Source organism: Chiloscyllium punctatum, chromosome 20 (genome assembly GCF_047496795.1).
Source record: "Chiloscyllium punctatum isolate Juve2018m chromosome 20, sChiPun1.3, whole genome shotgun sequence".
NCBI lineage: Eukaryota > Metazoa > Chordata > Chondrichthyes > Orectolobiformes > Hemiscylliidae > Chiloscyllium > Chiloscyllium punctatum.
This window is the reverse complement of record NC_092758.1, coordinates 43938396-43958515: the sequence shown is the minus strand read 5'-3', so window position 1 is coordinate 43958515 and position 20120 is coordinate 43938396. Positions and strand designations below refer to the sequence as shown.

General features: G+C 39.0%; 1 protein-coding gene across 1 annotated transcript in view; it reads right to left on the bottom strand.

The window, feature by feature from the left end:
• Positions 1 to 829: 829 nt before the first annotated feature.
• The window catches only part of pfdn1 (prefoldin subunit 1), a 91915-nt gene continuing 72624 nt past the window's right edge, over positions 830 to 20120 (bottom strand). Inside the window, exon 4 of the mRNA XM_072590823.1 lies at positions 830 to 1685. Coding sequence (XP_072446924.1) covers positions 1602 to 1685 — 84 coding nt within the window. The 3' untranslated portion in view covers positions 830 to 1601. The remainder of the gene's footprint in view (positions 1686 to 20120) is intronic.

The window sequence follows — 20120 nt, the reverse complement described above, 5'->3', positions numbered from 1 at the left end:
CACACAGTGCTATTCAGCAGGAACAATGTCAATTATCATTGTTGAATATTACACAGTCATTTTACAGATATAATGTTAAATAGTAAATTTGTCCAGAGCATGCGTCAGATGTTTAGTTGAGAATTCACTACTGAGTGAACTCCTTAAATCTGAAATAAAAAGTTAAGCTTCTCCATAAAGCTTGATAAAAAGGTTAATGGAGCAAACTACAATATAATAATAGATTCAAAATGAGAATGTACATTTCCAACACCAAGGAATTACAAAGGAATCGAAGACATGCATGTCAATGAAATGCGGTATCATTTACATGCTCTGAAGATAAAGCCAGTTGCGCTCATTCCACAATTCATGAATAAAACTAAGTATGAAACTATTTTTCAGGAGCCTTGTACAAGAGTTACTTAGTGAGTAATTTACCACAACATTGGGCTGTCACAAAGTTCTTTTACACCTACTCTGGACATTAGTTTCAAGTACATCAATAGTTTTATTCAAAAGCTTTTGAATCGCAAGTAAGTGTATCTAACTATTTCATAGTGTTGATGTCCCAATGCCATTAAATATGGCAGGACAAGAGTGCAGGTTTTGTCTGCTCTGCCTGACTACAACCAGGAGCACTTTGTAATTGGCATGGGGCAAATGCAATGATTGGGAAACATGTGGACAAATTTTGCAAATTCCTGTTGGCAGGAATAAAACTGATCCAATGGCCACAATAATGACACAGCTGAAACCACCTTAGTGACTTCAGGGAGACGGCATGTGTTAGCATTACAACAAAAAGCACATAATCAAGACTTTATAAAGGTAGAGAATAGAACAGCACTTTATATTATGATATTTTATTTCCATCTTACCAGATTCTTCTCAATATGCAAAACAAATAATGAGTTTGTGTCAGAACACATCTCATATTCACAAATGCACATTTATATAATCTTATATTCAAACGTGAAAACGGATGCTAGAATTAATGAAGCAGTGATGATGTAGTATAAACCTGTCTCAATATCAGTTTACCTATTGTGCATACTTTAGGAAACTAGAAAATACAGGTCTGCTTTCTGAACAACTGAGGCTGCCAACACTTCAGTGCTGATATAACTCCCATAAAATAAAGTGAAGCTGCTTACATGTATTAAGAAAAGTTTTGATTTTTTGATGAAGATAATGAATTTGATAACGAAGGAAATTTGGTAATAAAAGTGCAGCTGAATTTGGAGATCAAGGCTGTCACAATACTATACAGGTCACAGGAATTGTGTGCTCTTGGAAGCAAAATGATCATTTGTACAGGTAGATTGTACCATTTTAGTTGCTGTTATATTCATTTATATTTTAGTTGGATGCTAGACGATTGCTAGCCATGAGTCGATTCCCGCCTGTTTTACAACCAGGTCCAATTCATTTCACCTGGCAGCATAGACGCACAAAAGAAACTGGGTCAAAATTGTGTCACTGGAAAAGGATGATGGGCTTTGAGTTAATGGTGGGAGTTGGCTCATGGACACCAATCTCCGAGAATCCAGCCTAATAAGCACCAATACAAAAGTGGCTTCTGTATAATTTTGAAACCGAATTTCCAGTATTCTAAACTGTTATTGTCCTCTTCTGGCCATTAGCATTTCTCTGATGTTGTCTTCTGCATCTTTCACACTGCGTTCTAAGTAGGATTTTCGTTGCTGTCAAAAAATAAAAATACACAATTAATTTTTACAATATCCTGATATAACTTTTCCAATTAATGTACTTAAAGAGACCAAAATAATTTGATTTTTAATTCTGATTAACAGAAGCAAACTCTTCTACCCACTTATAAGCATACAGGACCAAACCAGATGTTGTTTGATACAGATTTATACTGACTAAAGTACAAATATAACTAGCCCAAATATTAATAGTTCAGCAACCACGAGATGTGTCACAAACTTTGTCAAAAGTTACTTTCTAAAGAAAAACGTTAGCATAAAACTTCAATTTATCAGAACAAAACTGGAATTTTATTAATTTTATTCTGATTGAATAATTTACCTGTCGTATATAATCATGGATAACAGGCAAGCTTCGTAACAGAAAAGCATAAACATGTTTTGGGTTTTACTCCAATTTTCCAAAAATGATAGCCAGAATATACAATATTATCAACAGTCTCTTGTGTCATGTTATATTTTTCTATGCAAGGGTACACTTATTGTTTTATCATGGTAATTCATGTAAAATGTCATATGCTATCTAAATACCTGTGTTGTTTTTTTTTCAGGCTCCATTAGCTCAATTTTGATTTTATACTGCACACCCAATTCCTGTTTTGTTCACTTAGCAGTCCAGTAATGCTGGAAAGTTCCTAAATTCAATATTCCAGAAATAGATTTATTATTATGAATCAGACAGTTAGAAGCTATCCACCCACAGAGTTCTTCTGAAATTATACAGATCTGGAAAGCTTCATAGGCACTGGCGCAGCAGCATGGCTGCCCATGTGGCCACATAAGCTGGATTTAGTAAAAATGGCTTTGCTTAATAACGTTTTTGAAAGGTGATAAATTCCTTCTTTTTTCCCTTAATTTCCAAAAAAAAACTTGTACAAGCAAAGGCTAGTGGCCTTCAGTAATACTCTGATTTTCTAAGCTTAGCATCCATGGGATGATGTATGTTTAAACTCAATTCCCCCGAGCTCTCATTCCCATGGGCAGTAGCTCAGTTCTCTATTAAAGACAGTATCAAACAATATAAACCACTGATCCAATTAAACACCATTCCACGAGGATGATGCTAAGGCCTGGCTAAAGTGTCCATTAACAAGTCCAAGCAGCAGGCTGTGAAGATGGGGGAGGTTCCTAATACCCAACTGTCTGAACCTCTTCCATGGTTACATCATGCTCAGGTGTCTGTTGAAAGGGAGCGTGAGGTGTCTACCAGCACACTAGAAGCCTTTAAAAGACCAGTGGGTTCTGCAGGAGTAGGGGTGCATTGTTAGTTTTTTTTTCTTGAGATTCTTACATACTTGATGCAAGTGCAACACACCAACTTCGGTGAACAAGCAAAATTTCTTAAGCACAGTATGATACAAGCTTTGGAGAAACTCTTAGCACTCTTCGCCATGCTTGCAAAGCTTCCTGAACAAAGGAAACAGTCCTTCCTTTATACAAAATCTTTATATCATAGTCAGTAATGCTCACAAGACAACCACCAGCCACTCCCTCACAGTCACGTGCCACTCAAGACACAATACAGTGACTACATCATCTCCAGAAACAAGGTAATGCAAATCATCCCTTAATGGCCAGATCTGGTGTGAATATTTTTTGTAACGATAGAGGAGTCGTCAAATTCTAACTGCAATGTTCTTATTGATTTCTGAATAGGGAATGAAAATGTAAACAGGAGGAGATGACAATGTAAATTGCTCTGAATGGCAAGGAAATGGCCATGTCAATAGCTCTGAATAATATGAGAGGATAGTGTAATTTTTTACAATCTATCTGTAAGTCAGAGGCATCTCATCCTAGCCACAGGACATCTAATTTCCTGCAGGTCAGCAGAGCAAGTTAACTCTTGAATACTACAGCACTATCACCCTGATAGTGATGTTTTGACTTCATTTCATCAAATTTCTGTTGCAGTTCTGTTAGCTTCTGTTGACCATTTGATTTTGTTGGTTACAGCACCAAATGCACTTGCCCTTGCTTAGACAAGGTTTCTAGAATTACAGCAGAAACAGAAGGAATTTATAGCCTCACAGATAAGTGGAAGAGTAAAGCCATACTTTACTAAATCCAGTTTATGAGGTCATAAGGAGCAATCGAGCTGCCTCTCCAGTGCCTATGAAGATTATCATTGGAGAAAATAGTTACTGTCACTCCAACATTTTTAAATAAATTGTGATGTTGATCTTTTCTTTTACAGCAACACCACATAATGGGATACTGGATCTGAGTAAATTTCTAAAATTCTGGCCTACTTCTGCACCTAATTTGTACATTTGAATATAAACCAAGCAGAAAACTGCAAAGCAAAAAGCCACAGAATTTAGTCCTGTGGGATTTACTCACTTAAAATTCACTCCAGTTATCACACACAAATGCATAATTCTACTTCAATTTTAAAAAGTACTAGGTTTTTATTACACAATTAATGAAACTAAATTAATACAATTAGAGCTCAGCCAACAAAAGAAAAACACTGATGTTTGAAATCTGAAACAAACAAAGAAACAAACAAACAAAGAATGCAGGAGAAACTCAGCTGGTCTGTGGAGGGAGAGACAGAGTTAGGGTCGAGTCCAGTATGACACTTCTTCAGATCGATCACCTGGCACCAATCGAGGAAGCAGAAACAAGAATGGCAAATTAGCCCCGTCAATCCTTCAACGTGCTCTTTCCTAACATTATGGCTTTGGGGTTAAGAATAATCCAAAGGGTTTTTTAAAATACGTTAAGGACAAAAGGATAACTATGGGGAGAACAGGGCCCCTCAAAGATCAGCAAGGCAGCCTAAGAGATGAGGGAGATACTAAACAAGTATTCTGCATCAGTGTTTACTGTGGAGAAGGATATGGAAGATAGAGGATGTAGGGAAATAGATGGTGACATATTGAAATGGGGGTGGTGCTGGATGTCTTAAAATGTATAAAAAAGTGGACAAATCCCCAGGACCTGAGCAGGTGTACCTGAGAACTCTGTGGGAACCTAGGGAGTGATTGCTGGGCCCCTTGCTGAGATATTTGTATCATCAGTAGTCACAGGTGAGGTGCCGGAAGACTGGAGGTTGGCTAATGTGGTGCCACTATTTAAGAAAGGTGGTAAGGAAAACCCAGGGAACTATAGACTGGTGAACCTGCCATCAGTGGTGGGCAAGTTGTTGGAGGGAATCCTGAGGGACAGGATTAACATGTATTTGGAAAGGCAAGGACTGATTAGGGTTAGTCAACATGCCTTTGCGCATGGGAAATCATGTCTCAAGAAGGTGATTAAGTCTCACCAAGAGGAATGGTGAGAGCAGAGCGATGGACGTGATCTTCAGTAAGGCGTTTGACAAGGTTCCCCATGGAAGAATGGTTAGCAAGGTTAGATCTCATGGAATACAGGGAGAACCAACCATTTGGATACAGAACCGGCTTGAAGGTAGAAGACAGAACGTGGTGGTGGTGGTGGGTTGCTTTTCAGACTAGAGGCCTGTGACCAGTGGAGTGCCACAAGGATCAGTGCTGGGTCCACTATTTTTCATCATGTATATAAATGACTTGGGTCTGAGCATAAAAAGGTATAGTTAGTAAGTTTGCTGATGACACCAAAATTGGAGGTGTAGTGGACAGCAGAGGTTACCTCAGATTAAAACAAGATCTTGATCAGCTGGGGCCAATGGGCTGAGGAGTGACAACTGAGGAGTTTAATTTAGATAAATGTGAAGTGCTATAGTTTGGAAAAGCAAATCTTGGCAGGACTTATACACTTAATGGTAAGGTCCTAGGGAGTGTTGCTAAACAAAGAGACCTTGGAGTGCAGGTTCATAGCTCCTTGAAACTGGAGTCGCAGGTAGATAGGATAGTGAAGGCAGCATTTGGTATACTTTCCTTTATCGGTCAGAGTATTAAGTATAGAAGTGGGAGGTCATGTTGCAGCTGTACAGGACATTGGTTACGCCACTTTTGGAATATTGTGTGCAATTTTGGTTTCCTTACTATCAGAAGGATGTTGTAAAACTTGAAAGGGTTCAGAAAAGATTTACAAGGATGTTGCCAGGGTTGGAGTATTTGAGCTAAAGGGAGAGGTTGAATAGGCTGGGCTGTTCTACCTGGAGCGTCGGAAGATGAAGGGTGACCTTATAGAGGTTTATAAAATCGTGAGGGGCATGGATAGCATAAATAGACAAAAGCTTTTCCCTGGTTTGCAGGAGTCCAGAACTAGGGGGCACATGTCTAGGGTGAGTGGGGAAAGATATAAAAAGGACCTTATCACGCAGAGGGTCGTGCATCTGTGGAATGAGCTGCCAGAGGAAATAGTGAAGGCTGGTACAATTGCAACATTTAAAAGGCATCTGGATGGGTATATGAATAGGAAGGGTTTAGAGGGATATGGGCTGGATGCTGGCAAATGGGACTAGATTAGGTTAGGATACCTGGTCAGCATGGACAGGTTGGACCAAAGGGTCTGTTTCAATGCTGTACATCTCTATGACTCTAGGATTCTAGTAACAAAATGGCCGATGACATAATTAGGTCACATGATTGGACTCAAAGTCACAGTCTACCATATTTACAGTTCAAAAACTGACCTCCAGCTCGAACAGCAGATAGGTAATCGATTAAAATACTGCTCAGCACACAGTACCCAATTAATAGTCACCTTAAAATCACCACAGATCCGTACCAATCCATCTCTTCATCCCGGTACAACAGGCATGGCCCAATCAATCACTCACTCACATTTATAGCTTCAAGGACTGCTGTCTTGACCGGTCTCTCTAATTCTACCTCAAACTTTGGTCTAATTGCATAGGTACTGATGGTAGCATTGACAGTGCAACATTTTGCCTGATTGTCAAATTGACAAGAGATCTTTTCCATGTTTCCCAGATCCCCGTTGAAAACAATGAAATATGTTTCTTCGAATTTAGATAGATCAATCACAGAAACATCCTTTTTTCATCCACGAAGTCAAGCTCCCCCAGGATCTTAATATGTTTTCATTAAATCACCTGTGACTCTTCTGAACTCCAAAAGGATACTAGGTATTAAGCTAGTGAACCATCATGGAACGGCTTACATAAGTACAATGACCAGTGTACTAACCTTCTACAATTCATGCACAAGAACACCCAAATTTCTCTGTATATCAGAACTCTGTAACCTCTCACCATTTAGATAACATGCTTCTTTTTTATTCTTTCTACCAATATGAACAATTTCACAGTTTCCCACATTGTACTCCATCTGCCAGGTCTTTGCCCACTCACTTAACCTGTCTATATCTCTTTGCAGATTCCTTATATCCTCTTCACAGCTCACTTTCCAACCACCTTTATGTCATCAACAAATTTAGCGATAGTACCTTCAAGTCCCTTCATCCAAATAATTTATATAAAACTATAAAGATTGGAGGTCCCAATACTGACCCTCATGACATTCTGCAGCCTAAAAAGGACCCGTTTATTTCTTCTCTCTGCTTCCTGTTTGCCGGCAAATCTTCTATCCATACCAATAATGTTACCCCTTCATCATTCGCTTTTATTTTCTACAAAAACTTTGATGTAGCACCTATCAAATGCCGGGAGAAAGTGAGGACTGTAGATGCTGGAGATCAGAGCTGAAAAATGTGTTGCTGGAAAAGCGCAGCAAGTCAGGCAGCGTCCAAGGAGCAGGAGAATCGATGAAGGGTTTATGCCCGAAACGTCAATTCTCCTGCTCCTTGAATGCTGCCTGACCTGCTGCGCTTTTCCAGCAACACATTTTTCAGCACCTATCAAATGCCTTCTGGAAATCTAAATACAATACATTAATTGTTTCCCTTTTATCTACAGCACAAGTGACTTCCTCAAACTCCAAGAAACTAGTCAAACATGATTTCCTTTTGACAAAACCATGTTGGCTGCCTGATTACAACAGGATACTTGGATAAGTTCAAAGTAATGTCTTTAATAATAGCTTCTAATATTTTCCCTCTAACAGATGTTAAGCTAACTGGCCTGTAGTTTCTGCTATCTGCCCGACTCCCATTTTGAATAAAGGAGTTACATTTCCAATAAAAAGGACTCTTACCTGAATCTGATGAGTTTTGGTAAAGTAAAATTAAAGCATCACCAAGTTCACTAGCTACTTAGTTTGATACCCTAGAACAAAATCCATTAGAACCGAGGGACTTGTCAATGCTCAGTTCCAATGATTTGATCAGTCCTACTTCCCTAGTAATTGTAATTTTCTTGAGTTCTTCCCATCCTTTCAATTCCTGATCCAGGACATTACTTGTATATTATCTTATAAAGACTGACCTAAAATATCTGTTCAATTCATCTGCTATTTCTTCATTACTAATTCCCCAGACTCAGTTTCAATAAGACCAACACTTTGTTAACTCTTTTCTTTATTAAATATCTGCAGAAATGTTTCCGATCTACTTTTATATTTTTGTTTCTTTTTCTTATTAATCTTATTTCATTCTTAGCTGGGATTTATATCTGTCCAATCTTCTGACCCACCAGCAATTTTTGCACAGTTATGCCTTTTATTTTGAGTCTGACACTACCTCTGAATTTTATTAGTTAACCAGGGATGATGGGTCTGTCCTTCAGAAGTTTTCTTACATGTTAGAATATATCTTTTCTGTGCTTTCTTGAATATCCCCTGAAATGTTTGTCACTGCATCTTTATTAACCTATCCCTTAACTTAAATTGCCAGTTTATTTTTGCTGACTCTGCTTTATGCCCTCATAATTGTCTGTGCTTAAATCCAAAATAGTGGTTCTGGGCCCACACATCTCCGTCAATCTGTCGATAAAACTCAATCCTATTATGGTCACTGCTACCCAGGGGCACTTTCACCATGAGGTCAGTAATTAATTCTAACTTGTTAGTCAAAATCAGGTCTCATATAGTCTGCTCTCCAACTGATGTCATAACATGCTTTGTCCAGAAAATATTTAGCAACCTCATCTCGACTATTTTTCCCATCTGATTTTTCCAGTGTATATGTGGGTTAACGTTCCCAATGATAATTGCTGTATCCTTTTGATAAACTCCAATTCTTTTTTCCTTGGTACCCTATCCTACCAAGTGATTACGTTAGGGAGCCTTTGCAGAACTCTCACAAGTGAGCTGTTGCCTTTATTATTCCTCATCGCTACTCAGACTGCTGCCATCTCCTCACTTCCAGAATTAAGGTCATCTCTATTGTGTTATCTTTAATTAACAAAGCTACTCCTCCATCCTTTCCAGGATTCTTAACCTTTTTAAATGTCAATATGTGTCCAATCTCAGGTCAATCTGCATCAACATCTCAATTACGGCCACAAGTCTGAATAACTAGTTGAACTGTTTTGTTTTGATTTTTTTTTCCATTCATTCATGGGATGTTCACATCACTGGTTGGGCCAGTGTTTACTGCCCATTCCTAGTTGCCTTTGACTTTAATTTGTAAATGTTATTTTAGTTTATTCATTCATGGTTATGAACTGCCTCCTTCAACTGCAACAGTTCCGGACCTCATTACAGCCTGGGTTCAAACATGATTGAAAAAGCAGAATTCCAGAGGTGAAGTGAGAGTGACAACTTTGCCATAAAGGCCACAATCGACTCAGTGTAGCATCAAGAAGTCCTAGCAACAATAGAATCGGTAGGTATCAGGGGGCAAATTCTCCGTTGGCTGAGTCATACCTGGCACATAGAAAGATAGTCGTGGTTGTTGGAGGTCAGTCATCTCAATCCAGGACATCTCTGCAGAGTTCCTTAGGGATGTGTCTGAGGCCAGAGCATCTCCAGCTGCTTCATCAATGATCTTCCCTCTATCACACTCTGGTCAGGAGAAGGGATGTTTGCCCATGATTGCACAATGTTCAGCACCATTTGCAACTCCTCAGAACTGAAGAAGTCCATGTTCAAGTGCAACAAAATGTTGACAATATCCAGTCTTGGGTTGAAAAGTGGCAAGTAAATGCACACAACATAAAGGTCAGACAATAACCATCTCCAATAAAACACAACCTAATCTCCTCCCCTTGACATCAGTGAATCCCCAATTAACCAACTGGCCAAAAACTCGATTGGACTTGCCTCAAAAACAGTGATTACAAGAACAGATCAAAGGCTAGGTATACTGCATCTAGTAACTAACCTCCTGACTCCCCAAAGCATCCCCACCATCAACAAGGCACAAGTCAGGAGCATGATCAGAAATACAACAACATTCAAGGAACTTGACACTGGACAAAGCAGCCCACTTGATTGGTACCACATCCACAAGCATCCAATCCCTCCACCACTGATGCTCAGTAGCAGCGGTGTGTACTATTTACAAGATGCACTGCAGAAATTCACCAAACGATCCTCAGAGAGCAAGTATGTCATTGTTCTTTTACAGTTCCTGGGTCAAAATCCTGGAATTATCTCCCTAAGGGCATTGTAGGTCAACCTAGAGCTAATCACCACCTTCTCAAGGAAAACTAGGAACAGACAATAAATGCTGGTCAGCCATGCGCATGCTCCATGTGAACTACAAAAATAAAAGTCCCCGTGCCATCAGAAATGGAAGGTTGCCAGGAGCAGAAACAAGCATACATAAGTATGAGGTATCAACCGATCAATGCTCAACACAGGACTACCTGTATAGCTAACAGCATAGACTGCTCGTGACAAGACAACAATTCCACATCCAATTGATCAGATCTAAGCTCTGCAATCCTAACATATCTAGTCATGAATGCTGGTGGTCAACTAAACACCTCAAATGGAAGAGAAAGCTCCACACATATCCTCATCCTCATGATTGGAGAGCCATGTACAATTTGTACACAAAAAGCATTTGATACAATCTTTGGCAAGACGTACTGAATGGATGATTCATTTTAGTCTCTTTCAGAGCAACCTACGATCACAGATGCTAGTCTTCAGTTAATCCACATCGCTCCACATATCATCAAGAAATGGATGAAGGCATTGGAATACTGAAGCAAATAAATCATCTTCTGACTCAAAGCCTAACCACCATCTTTAAGGCATTGATCAGGAAGTGTGATGGAACACTCCCCACTTGCCTGGAAATAATACAGCTCCAGCAACACTCAGTAAGCTTGACAACGTTCAGAACAAAACAGCCTTCTTTGATTGGTACCACATCCACAAATACTCACTCTTTCAAATCACTCATGCTTAGCAGCAACGTTTACCATTTATAAGATACAATGTAGAAATTCACCAAAACTCCTTAGGCAGCACTTTCCAAATCCGTGACCACTACCATCTAGAAGGACAAGAGAAGCAGGTACATGGGAAACGCACCACCTTTAGGTTCTATTGAGCCACTGACCAACTTACTTGGGAAATATAATCATAGTTTCTACAGTATTGCCAGTTAAATTCCTGGAATTACTCTCCAAAAGCAGGTACCTACAGCAAATGGACTGCAATGGTTCAAGAAGGCAGCTCACCACAATCTGCTCAAGGATAACTAGGGATGGGCAATGAATGCTGGCTCAGCCATAAAAGCCATATGTAATGAACGACTAACTTAAAATAACATTTTCAAATTAGAGATTTTCCTAACTGGTGTAGATATGCAAACAAAAACTGCAGGACGTTGATACGACACAGCAGTCTATATTATTTAACCCTGAAGAGTTGCACTCCAAGGTTACATCATTCCAACAGGACTGAAACTATTGTGTTATCCAGAGTATCTGATCTTTGCCTTACAGTCTTCAATCCTGTACGTAGCTGTAAATTCTCACAAGTTTTTTTTTTAAAATAATGAAAACAATGAGTTATTAGCCTCCAATGATTAATCTATTTCTGTATAAATAACTGGTAAAATTATTCTTCTGATCGCTAGTCATAGTTGGATGTTAATTTTATATTTTATACAAGCATAGGTGCTATTATAGGCCAAAAGGAAAGATTATGGATTAGTTAAGTGAATGGACAATAAAGTGTCAGATGGAGGAGAGAATAACTTCTTTTACTCAAAGGGTTGTGAACCTTTGGTATTTTCATAATGTAATGGATGCTCCTTCACGGAGGGCAAGGCTGAGATAGGCAGATTTTTGGTTTCTCGGGGAATCACAATCATGGAAGTGCTATGGTGCAAGAGGAAAGCATTCAGATAATCCTGTCTGCATCAGCTCTCCAAATGAGCGGCATAAATTAAAGCCATTCTTCTGTAGTTTTTCCATTCCTTTGCATATTATGTAAATTGAAACTATCAAATGTCCTCAAATGCTTCAATTGAACTTGCCTCCATCACATTTAAACCTGCTTTTGTTCTGCAATCTGTAAAACCTGAAACCCAAGACAGTTATGTTCTTGTTCAATTTTAGCAATGATCCAGATCAGTTGCTCGGTGTAATTGTCCAACTTGTGTCAGTAGGGGGCAGACTTATTCCAGATTTATATAATAAAGATAGAAATACAGGTACTGCTGCTACAGTTTTGTAAAAGAATGTTTGATACAGAATAGGCATAATTACACCTATAAGTACAACCAGCACACAGAACTCTAAACTACAACAAGAAACAGGATAACTGGTCATTTCTTACAAGATATGTGCTCATCTTACCAAGCTCTATTTATTATGTACAACCAGAGCTTGTGAAAAATCATTACAGGTGATGTGTACTTTTGTAATGATGAGATGGCCAACTCATATTATTCACTAAATCAACTCTTTATCTTTGTTCCTGGTTTCACTATATTTCCCATGTCTGTTTTCAATCATTGAAACAGCTCTGACAAAGAGACATCTCTAAATCCTCATCACTTTTAAAAGAAATTGGCTCTATTTAGAGCAATTAATTCAGTTAAGTGAACCAATGGCAGAGTTGGGTTGTTTTCATGATGGAAAGCCACATGGTTGGTGGAATTTAAACTCAATTAACTGGAAAGCTAAGTTCTGTACTGACGAACATAAAACTATTGTTGGATGTTGTAGAAACCCATCTGCTTCACTTACGTCCTTCAGGAAAGAAAATGCTTCATCCTCACCTGATCTGACCTATGTATAACTTTGTGGTCAACTCTAAACTACCTTCTGAAATGGTCCCAGTACATTCAGGCTTAACTAGTACCATTAGCATACCCCAACAAAATTTAAAATCCAAGGAAATCTTTTCAGCTCCATGATTTAGTTTTTACTATTAATATGCCAGTTGAATATTGTTCATTAATGTACACAAAGTCCAACTAAAACAAAGTTTTAAAAAATTGCTTGGAATTGGTCTTTTCTTTATCTGAAATTTCAAGTTCTTGGCAGCCTCAACAAATTTAAATTTTAGCTTATTGCTGCATATTTATCAAATACTTTCTGGTAAATGAAAATATAAAATGCTAACAAAGCTGGATATGCAAAATAATATTTTATTTGCAATAATTATTTTGAGATATATTTCAGAGCTATTTCAGTGAGTTTTTGAATTGGCCAAATATCCTGAAACTTGATTGATTGGGCCTCAAACAGTGGCACAAAATCAGAATTGCAATTTGATTTAAGTGGGGAAAAAACTACATCGTATTCCAATTGTATTAATCAGTTAAAAGGAAAACTACCATTTAAAATTTTTTAATGACTCTTTAAAAAGTTATGTTCATTACTGTGACTTCTAATCATTTCAAACAATGAAGACTCAACACTCGTCAGGCAGACGAAAGTTCTACCACTAAACTTTTCTTGCATTAAAGGAACATCAAAGAGCTATCCAGCTGACCTTAGTCAAAATGCAAGCAGCTGCATACAACTGGAAATTGTCAACCTAGTCATTGAAATATAAATTTTCAGCTTATTCTCACGCATCCAATTCTGACTTAACATCCCCACCCAAATATTTTAGTGATGCAACTTAAATGACTAGTGACAATTCAGGAACTGAGGTGTCAGCCCAACCTACAACCAAATATGGAATTTGTTTCCTGTTGAAGACATGCTTTTCTGATGACTTGTGACCAATTGATGAGTAAAATCTAGATAGATGGTGAGATTGGTTGGCATTTTGTCCACAATAATTTGTCAATGTTGATACCAGATCTATACAATATACCCACGTTCATCTGATTAAAATCTATCTGCAGTTAGGATGATTATCTCCAGTTTATATCTGCTGTTCATATTATTAAATTTATGCTGTCAAATTGTCTACCCAACAGGGACTTATCACCATGCATATCAACGACATGGTAATCATTGCAAAACAAAAGCGCAATGTTTAAAGAATGCATTTGTCATCAAGTTAATACTTCATGAATGATTTGCAAGTCAAACTTTGACTTCAGCAAGTTCACATTTCTGCAATTAATATTAGAAAATGAGACTGGACTTGAAATTCAGTACATCCAGGAATATTACATATTCAGATCTTAACAAACACACCAAGAAGAAAAAAATAGCATTTCTACACTTTTGAATGTGATGGTTCCTCTTTGTATCGTGATTTCATTCTGCAATTACTCCAGGACACAATAGGTTTAACGTGACCTTCCATACTTTGATTTAGTTTATTAATACTGGCACTGCCACAGCAGTGTTCCTTGCAACATGAATTTCAGTTAGAAAAATATTTTATTCATTACATAATGGTTGAGTAAAACTTAGTCATGGCATGATTAAAGCTTTCAATCCTAGGTGGTAGTTACAATTAACAGGAAATGATTTATCAACCAAGAGAGACTGAGTAAATTAAAAATTTCTGTTTTACCTGCACAAGTTTATCTAATTTTCAAATGTCTTCTATATGTGAATAAAAGCCTAAATTTACAGTACAGCACACAAATTGATATCAAATATTAAGAATTCTACTTCAGAATACAATACTGTTGATGCCAGTAATCTGAAATAAAAACAGAAAATGCTGGAGCAGCTCAGCATGGCAGAAAGAAACAATGTTCATATTTCAGGCTGATTATCTTTCAGTCTAATTTCAATTAACTCTGTTCAGAGAATAGGAGCAGATGGAGGCCTTTTCAGCCTGCTCTGCCATTCAATAGGATCATGGCTGTTTATCCAACCCTATCCTGCTCCCACTTTCTTCCATACCCTTTGACCCCTTTAGCCCCAAGAACTATATCTAACTCTCTCTTGAAAACATTCAATGTTTTTGCTCTCAATTGCTTTCTGTGGCAGAGATAACCACAGGATCACTACTCAAAGTAAAGAAATTTCTCCCAACTCAGTCCTAGAGGGCCTACTCCATCCACTGTGATGCCTACTTCTGGACTCATCAGTGATCAAGTACACCATTCCCACATTTAACCTATTTAGTCCTGTTAGAATTTTATAGGTTTCAATGAAATCCTCCCTCAGTCTTCTAAACTCCAGTGAATACAGAGCTAACCAATTGCCAGTTTTCATATCGGTACTGCCATTCAGGAATTAGTCTGATTAGCCTTCATTGCACTCTCCTCATAGCTGGAACAGACTTCCTAAGACAAGATGATCAAAACTGCACAAATACTTCAGATGTGGGCTGACCAAGGTCTTGTACAATTGCAGCAAGACACCCTTGCTACTGAACCCAAATCCTCTCACTTTGAAAGCCAATGTATCATTTGCTGGCTTCTTCACTGCCTGCTGCACCTGCATGCTTACTTTCAGAGACTGGTGGACAAAGACACCCATGTCTCATAGCAATCTATCATTCTGCTTTTGCTACCACAATACTACATTGGCCAGGCATTTGCCCATTCAATCAACTTGCCCAAATCACATTGAAGCATCTCTGCATCCTCCTCACAGCTCACCCTCCCACCCAGATTTGTGTCACTGCAAACGTGGAGATATTACCCTCATTTACTCATTAATATAATGTAAATAACTGGACTCCAAGCACAGAAACCTGCATTACCAGACTTGTCACTTGGCTGCCACGGAGAAAATGACTGCTTATTCCAACTCTTTGCTTCCTGTCTGTTGAACAGTTCCCTATCCCTATGCTTTCATTTCACATTTTTTTTGTGGGACCTTATTATAGGCTTTCTTAAAGTCGAAGTGGCTCCCCCTACTAGTTACATCCTTAATGAGTTTCAGTTAATTTATCAAGAGTGATTTCCCCTTCATAAATCCATGCTCCATCCAATCTATCACTCGTCCAAGTGCTGTTGAATCTTTTATAATAGACTCTAGCACTTTCCACACTACTAACATCAATCTAATGGCTCTGTAATTCCCAGTTTTCTCTCTATCTCCCTCCTTAAATAGAGAGGTTACATTAGATACCCTCCAATCCATAGGTACTGTTGCAGAGTCTATAGAATCTTGGAAGATGACCACCAATGCATCTACTACTTCTCAGGATACTTCCTTAAGTACTCTAGGATGTGAATTATTGGACCCTGGGAACTTATCAGCCTTTAATACCAGCAATTTCTCCAACATCTTTTCCCTACGAATACTGACTTCCTTCAGTTTATCCTTCAGACTAGATCCTGTGTTCCCCCACATTTCTTGGGGGGGGGGGGGGGGGGGGGGGGGGGCGTTATTCATTTCCTCCTTTATGAAGATAGGACCAAAATATGTATGTAATTGATCTAGCATCGCTTGGCTCTTCATTATAAACTGCCCCATTTCTAACTAACCTACACTTGTCTTCAATAATCTTTTTCTCTTCACACACCAATAAAGCTTTTACAATTAGTTTGCAGGTTTCCTGCATGCTTACTCTCAAACTTCCATTCTCCCCCTCTTAGTCAATTACTTTGTCCTCCTTTGTTGAAATCGAAGCTGCTCAATCCTCAGGTCTGCTGCACTTTCTGGCCAATTTGCATGTCCCTTCCTTGGGTCTAACACTATCCCTAATTTCCCTCTTAGCCATGCTCAGGCCACTTTTCCCATTTTATTTTTATGCTATTTCTCTCTCCACAGATGCAATATAACCTGAATATTTCCAGCATTTCACTTACAAATATTAGTGCCAGATTTTCATCAAAGATTGCCCTGATTAATTACACAGTCAGATCTGCCTGTTCAATCATTTTAAGATGCAAGATTTTTAAAAACTTAGTCACTAAACATTATTTCCAACTGGTTCTAGTGCATTTTTTGTTTATTAATGTATTTCCTTACTCCATCCTCAAACTTTTCCCAGCCGCTCCTGAATGCAGTGATTCTTGCTTGGATATTAAATGATTCCATAGGCTGAGAATGTTCTCCTGTGTCTTACCACTTTTAATTTGAGCCTAAGCAGTTAGTATGAGTTGAGCCAACTGGCTGAGTTGAGTTCAGTGTACACGGATTCATGCTGAACTCATCCAATATCCACAAAGACGTTTTCAGCCCACTAGCATCTGAATGAAAAATAACCAAGAGTAGTAACCATGGTGCTGTAAATGGTCTTTAGTCCTTGGGATTGAAGGAAGAAACTGGGCAGTGCTTCTGCTCCTGTTCACTGTTTATCTTACTGCCTTGATCAGTCTAAATTCAAGTTGTATATATGGCACACATTTATTTAAACAACTTGTTTGGGTACACTATGAGACAATATGCAGGAGGTGGGATTTGAACCTGGCTCAGAGATTGGAACACTACCACTGTGCCACAAGTGGTAAAAGGATAAAATTGTCAGCTGCCACACACTGTCGGCCCTTTTCCAAAAGCCCTACAATGTTTGTTTTTCTCTCGGTACTTATCCAATGTCCTTTTGAAAGCCCAGTTTAAATCAACCTGCATCTCTCAGACTATGCATTCCAGACCTAACAACTAACTATATTTAAAGATTTTTGTTAATGGCACTATTGGTTCATTTATTGGTCATCTTAAATTGGTATCCTCTGCATTTCGTTGTTCAGATAACAGGGCAGTTCCTTCGTTTATTCTAATCATACCTCTACTGAGACTGAAGACTTATTACATCTTTCAACCTTCTCTTCTCCAAGGTTTACACTCTCCAAATTCCTGATGAAGGGCTTATGCCCGCATCGTTGATTTTCCTGCTCCTCTGATGCTGCCTGACCTGCTTTGCATTTCCAGCACCGTACTCTGGACTCTGATCTCCAGCATCTGCAATCCTCACTTTCTCTACTCTCCAAATTATCCAAGTAACTGAAGTTCCTTATATTTAAACTATTCTACTAAAACTTTTCCACACACTCTTTGAAACCTTCTGATCGTTTCCAAAGTGTGTGCCCAGAATGACAAGTTTCAACCACTACTGCTTTCTATCCATGATTTCGAACCAAACGTAAATTAAAGATCACTGAAAAACAAAACCGAATCCTTACTGGGATCAAGAATTATCAAAAGGGCCCTTAGTATTTGAATATCATATTAACAAATTAATTTAATATGTACTTCATAGTAATCTAGTTGAGACAGAAGATGGAAATCTCTTTCAGCTGTAAGTATCAGCAGATGACGACATATCCGTCCCAGATCGTCTCAACGCCTTCTATGCTTGCTTTGAGCAGAATTTCAGTGGAGAAGTAACACCTATTGCAACATGTCCTGCCGAACTTATCCCTACAGTCACTTTATCAGAGGTCAGATCAGTTTTCCTTTCTGTGAATCCAAGGAAAGCGGTGGGACCAGACTGAGTACCAAGCCACCTACCCTTCACTCTCTCTAGAACGTCTTGACACCAACGACAGCTATGTAAGAATCCTACTCATTGACTGCAGTTCAGCCTTCAACACTATTAGCCCCTCGAGACTGATTCCTAAATGTAGTGACCTCGGACCTCGGACTAAGCCCCACTGTCTGCAAGTGGATCCTCAGTTTCCAGATCCACAGGCCACAATCAGAGAAGATTGGGGACAATATTTCATCCTCACTAACAATCAACACTGGAGCCAAACCCCCCACCACCATCCGAATGCACACTCAGCCCCCTACTGTACTCACTGTATACCCATGAGTGCATCGCCAAATATCAGACTAATGCCATTACAAGTTCACTGATGACACCACCATAGTCGGTCAAATCTCAGATATGACGAAACAGGAAGACCTGGAGAAATGGTACACTGAGAACAACCTAGCTCTCAATACCAAAACCAAGGAACTCATTATCGACATTATTGGGTCATCCACAACAAGCTTTCTGGGACTCTTCATGTGGATGCACTGGTTACAAAGGCCCAACAACATCTCTTCTGCCTCAGGCAGCTGAGGAAATTTGGCATGACAGTGAATACCCTTGCCAACTTTCATAGGTGCGCCAGAGAGCATTCTGTCTGGACGTATCATTACCTGGTATGGCAATTGTACCATTCAAGATCGGAGACAGGGAGTGGTGAACTTGGCCTGGACAATGACAAAGGCCAACCTCCCATCTGTAGAATCCATCTACCAGTCCCGCTGTCAAGGAAATGCTGCCAGCATTCTTAAAGATCCATCCCACCCTGGCAATGTTTTTCTGCAACTTCTACCAACGGGGAGAAGGTACAGAAGCCTGAACACAAGTAACAGCCGGTTTCGAAATAGTTTCTACCCTACTATTGTTAGAATACTGAATGGACTCACAAACTCTTAACATTCACCTGTACCTGTGTTTTTGTTTATGCTGCTGTTTACCTATTGTTTACTTAACTATGTAATCTGTCTGTATTGCTCGCAAAGCTTTCCACTGTGTCACGTGACAATAAATTCAATTCAATTCAACATAAAATGAGTTACAATAATCTCTATGTGGGCATGGTCCACACCAAGAATGTGTCTCCAACTGACTAAATTAACAATATCATTTCATGACCACATGATGCCTGGTGTGGCAGATGGAAATTATTATACTGGATTATACTTGTGCTGCACCTGCCAGTGTGTTTTGATCCTTATATTCAGCAAAGACGTGCGAGTCAAATCTTAACAGTCTAAGAAAATGATCTTTATCTATTTCAACAAAGTTAATACTATAATAACAAATACACTACAAACTAACAATTAATTCTGTAAATCAAATTAACTATCTTATACTATTACTTAACTTTGAATGATCAAATACCAAACTAGATCCTGGCCTTGATTCACGTGGAGATGATCGTCTGGTCGTCTTCTTCTTCTTCTGGTGATCCCAGGCGCGTCTCCTCTTCACGGTTGTTGGTCTTGAGTTATCGCTCCAGAGGGTGGTGTTACAGCGATTCTTATATCTCAAAGCTTTCACGCCCCTTTGGGAGGATCTTCAATTCCTACCAACTGATTCGATCAGGGTGATCAAGCCCTGATCAATTAACCCAATCAGGCATCGATAGCGGGATGATCTCTGGGCCTTCATCCCTGAAGGCATTAGGGGCACATGGGTCAGGTAGCCTAAAGGTTGTGAAGTACCCCTTTGTTGGAAAACAACTTAATGTTTCCTATTATCTTGAGAAAGAGCTAGGTCAATTGTATATTGTACTGTCTGCAGCTGCAGCCTGTCTGGGTCTGTGGTTTATTTATTTCACTGTTTTGAGTATGGCTACTTCTGGCCAATGCTTGGTTCGATTTCCCAGCATGCT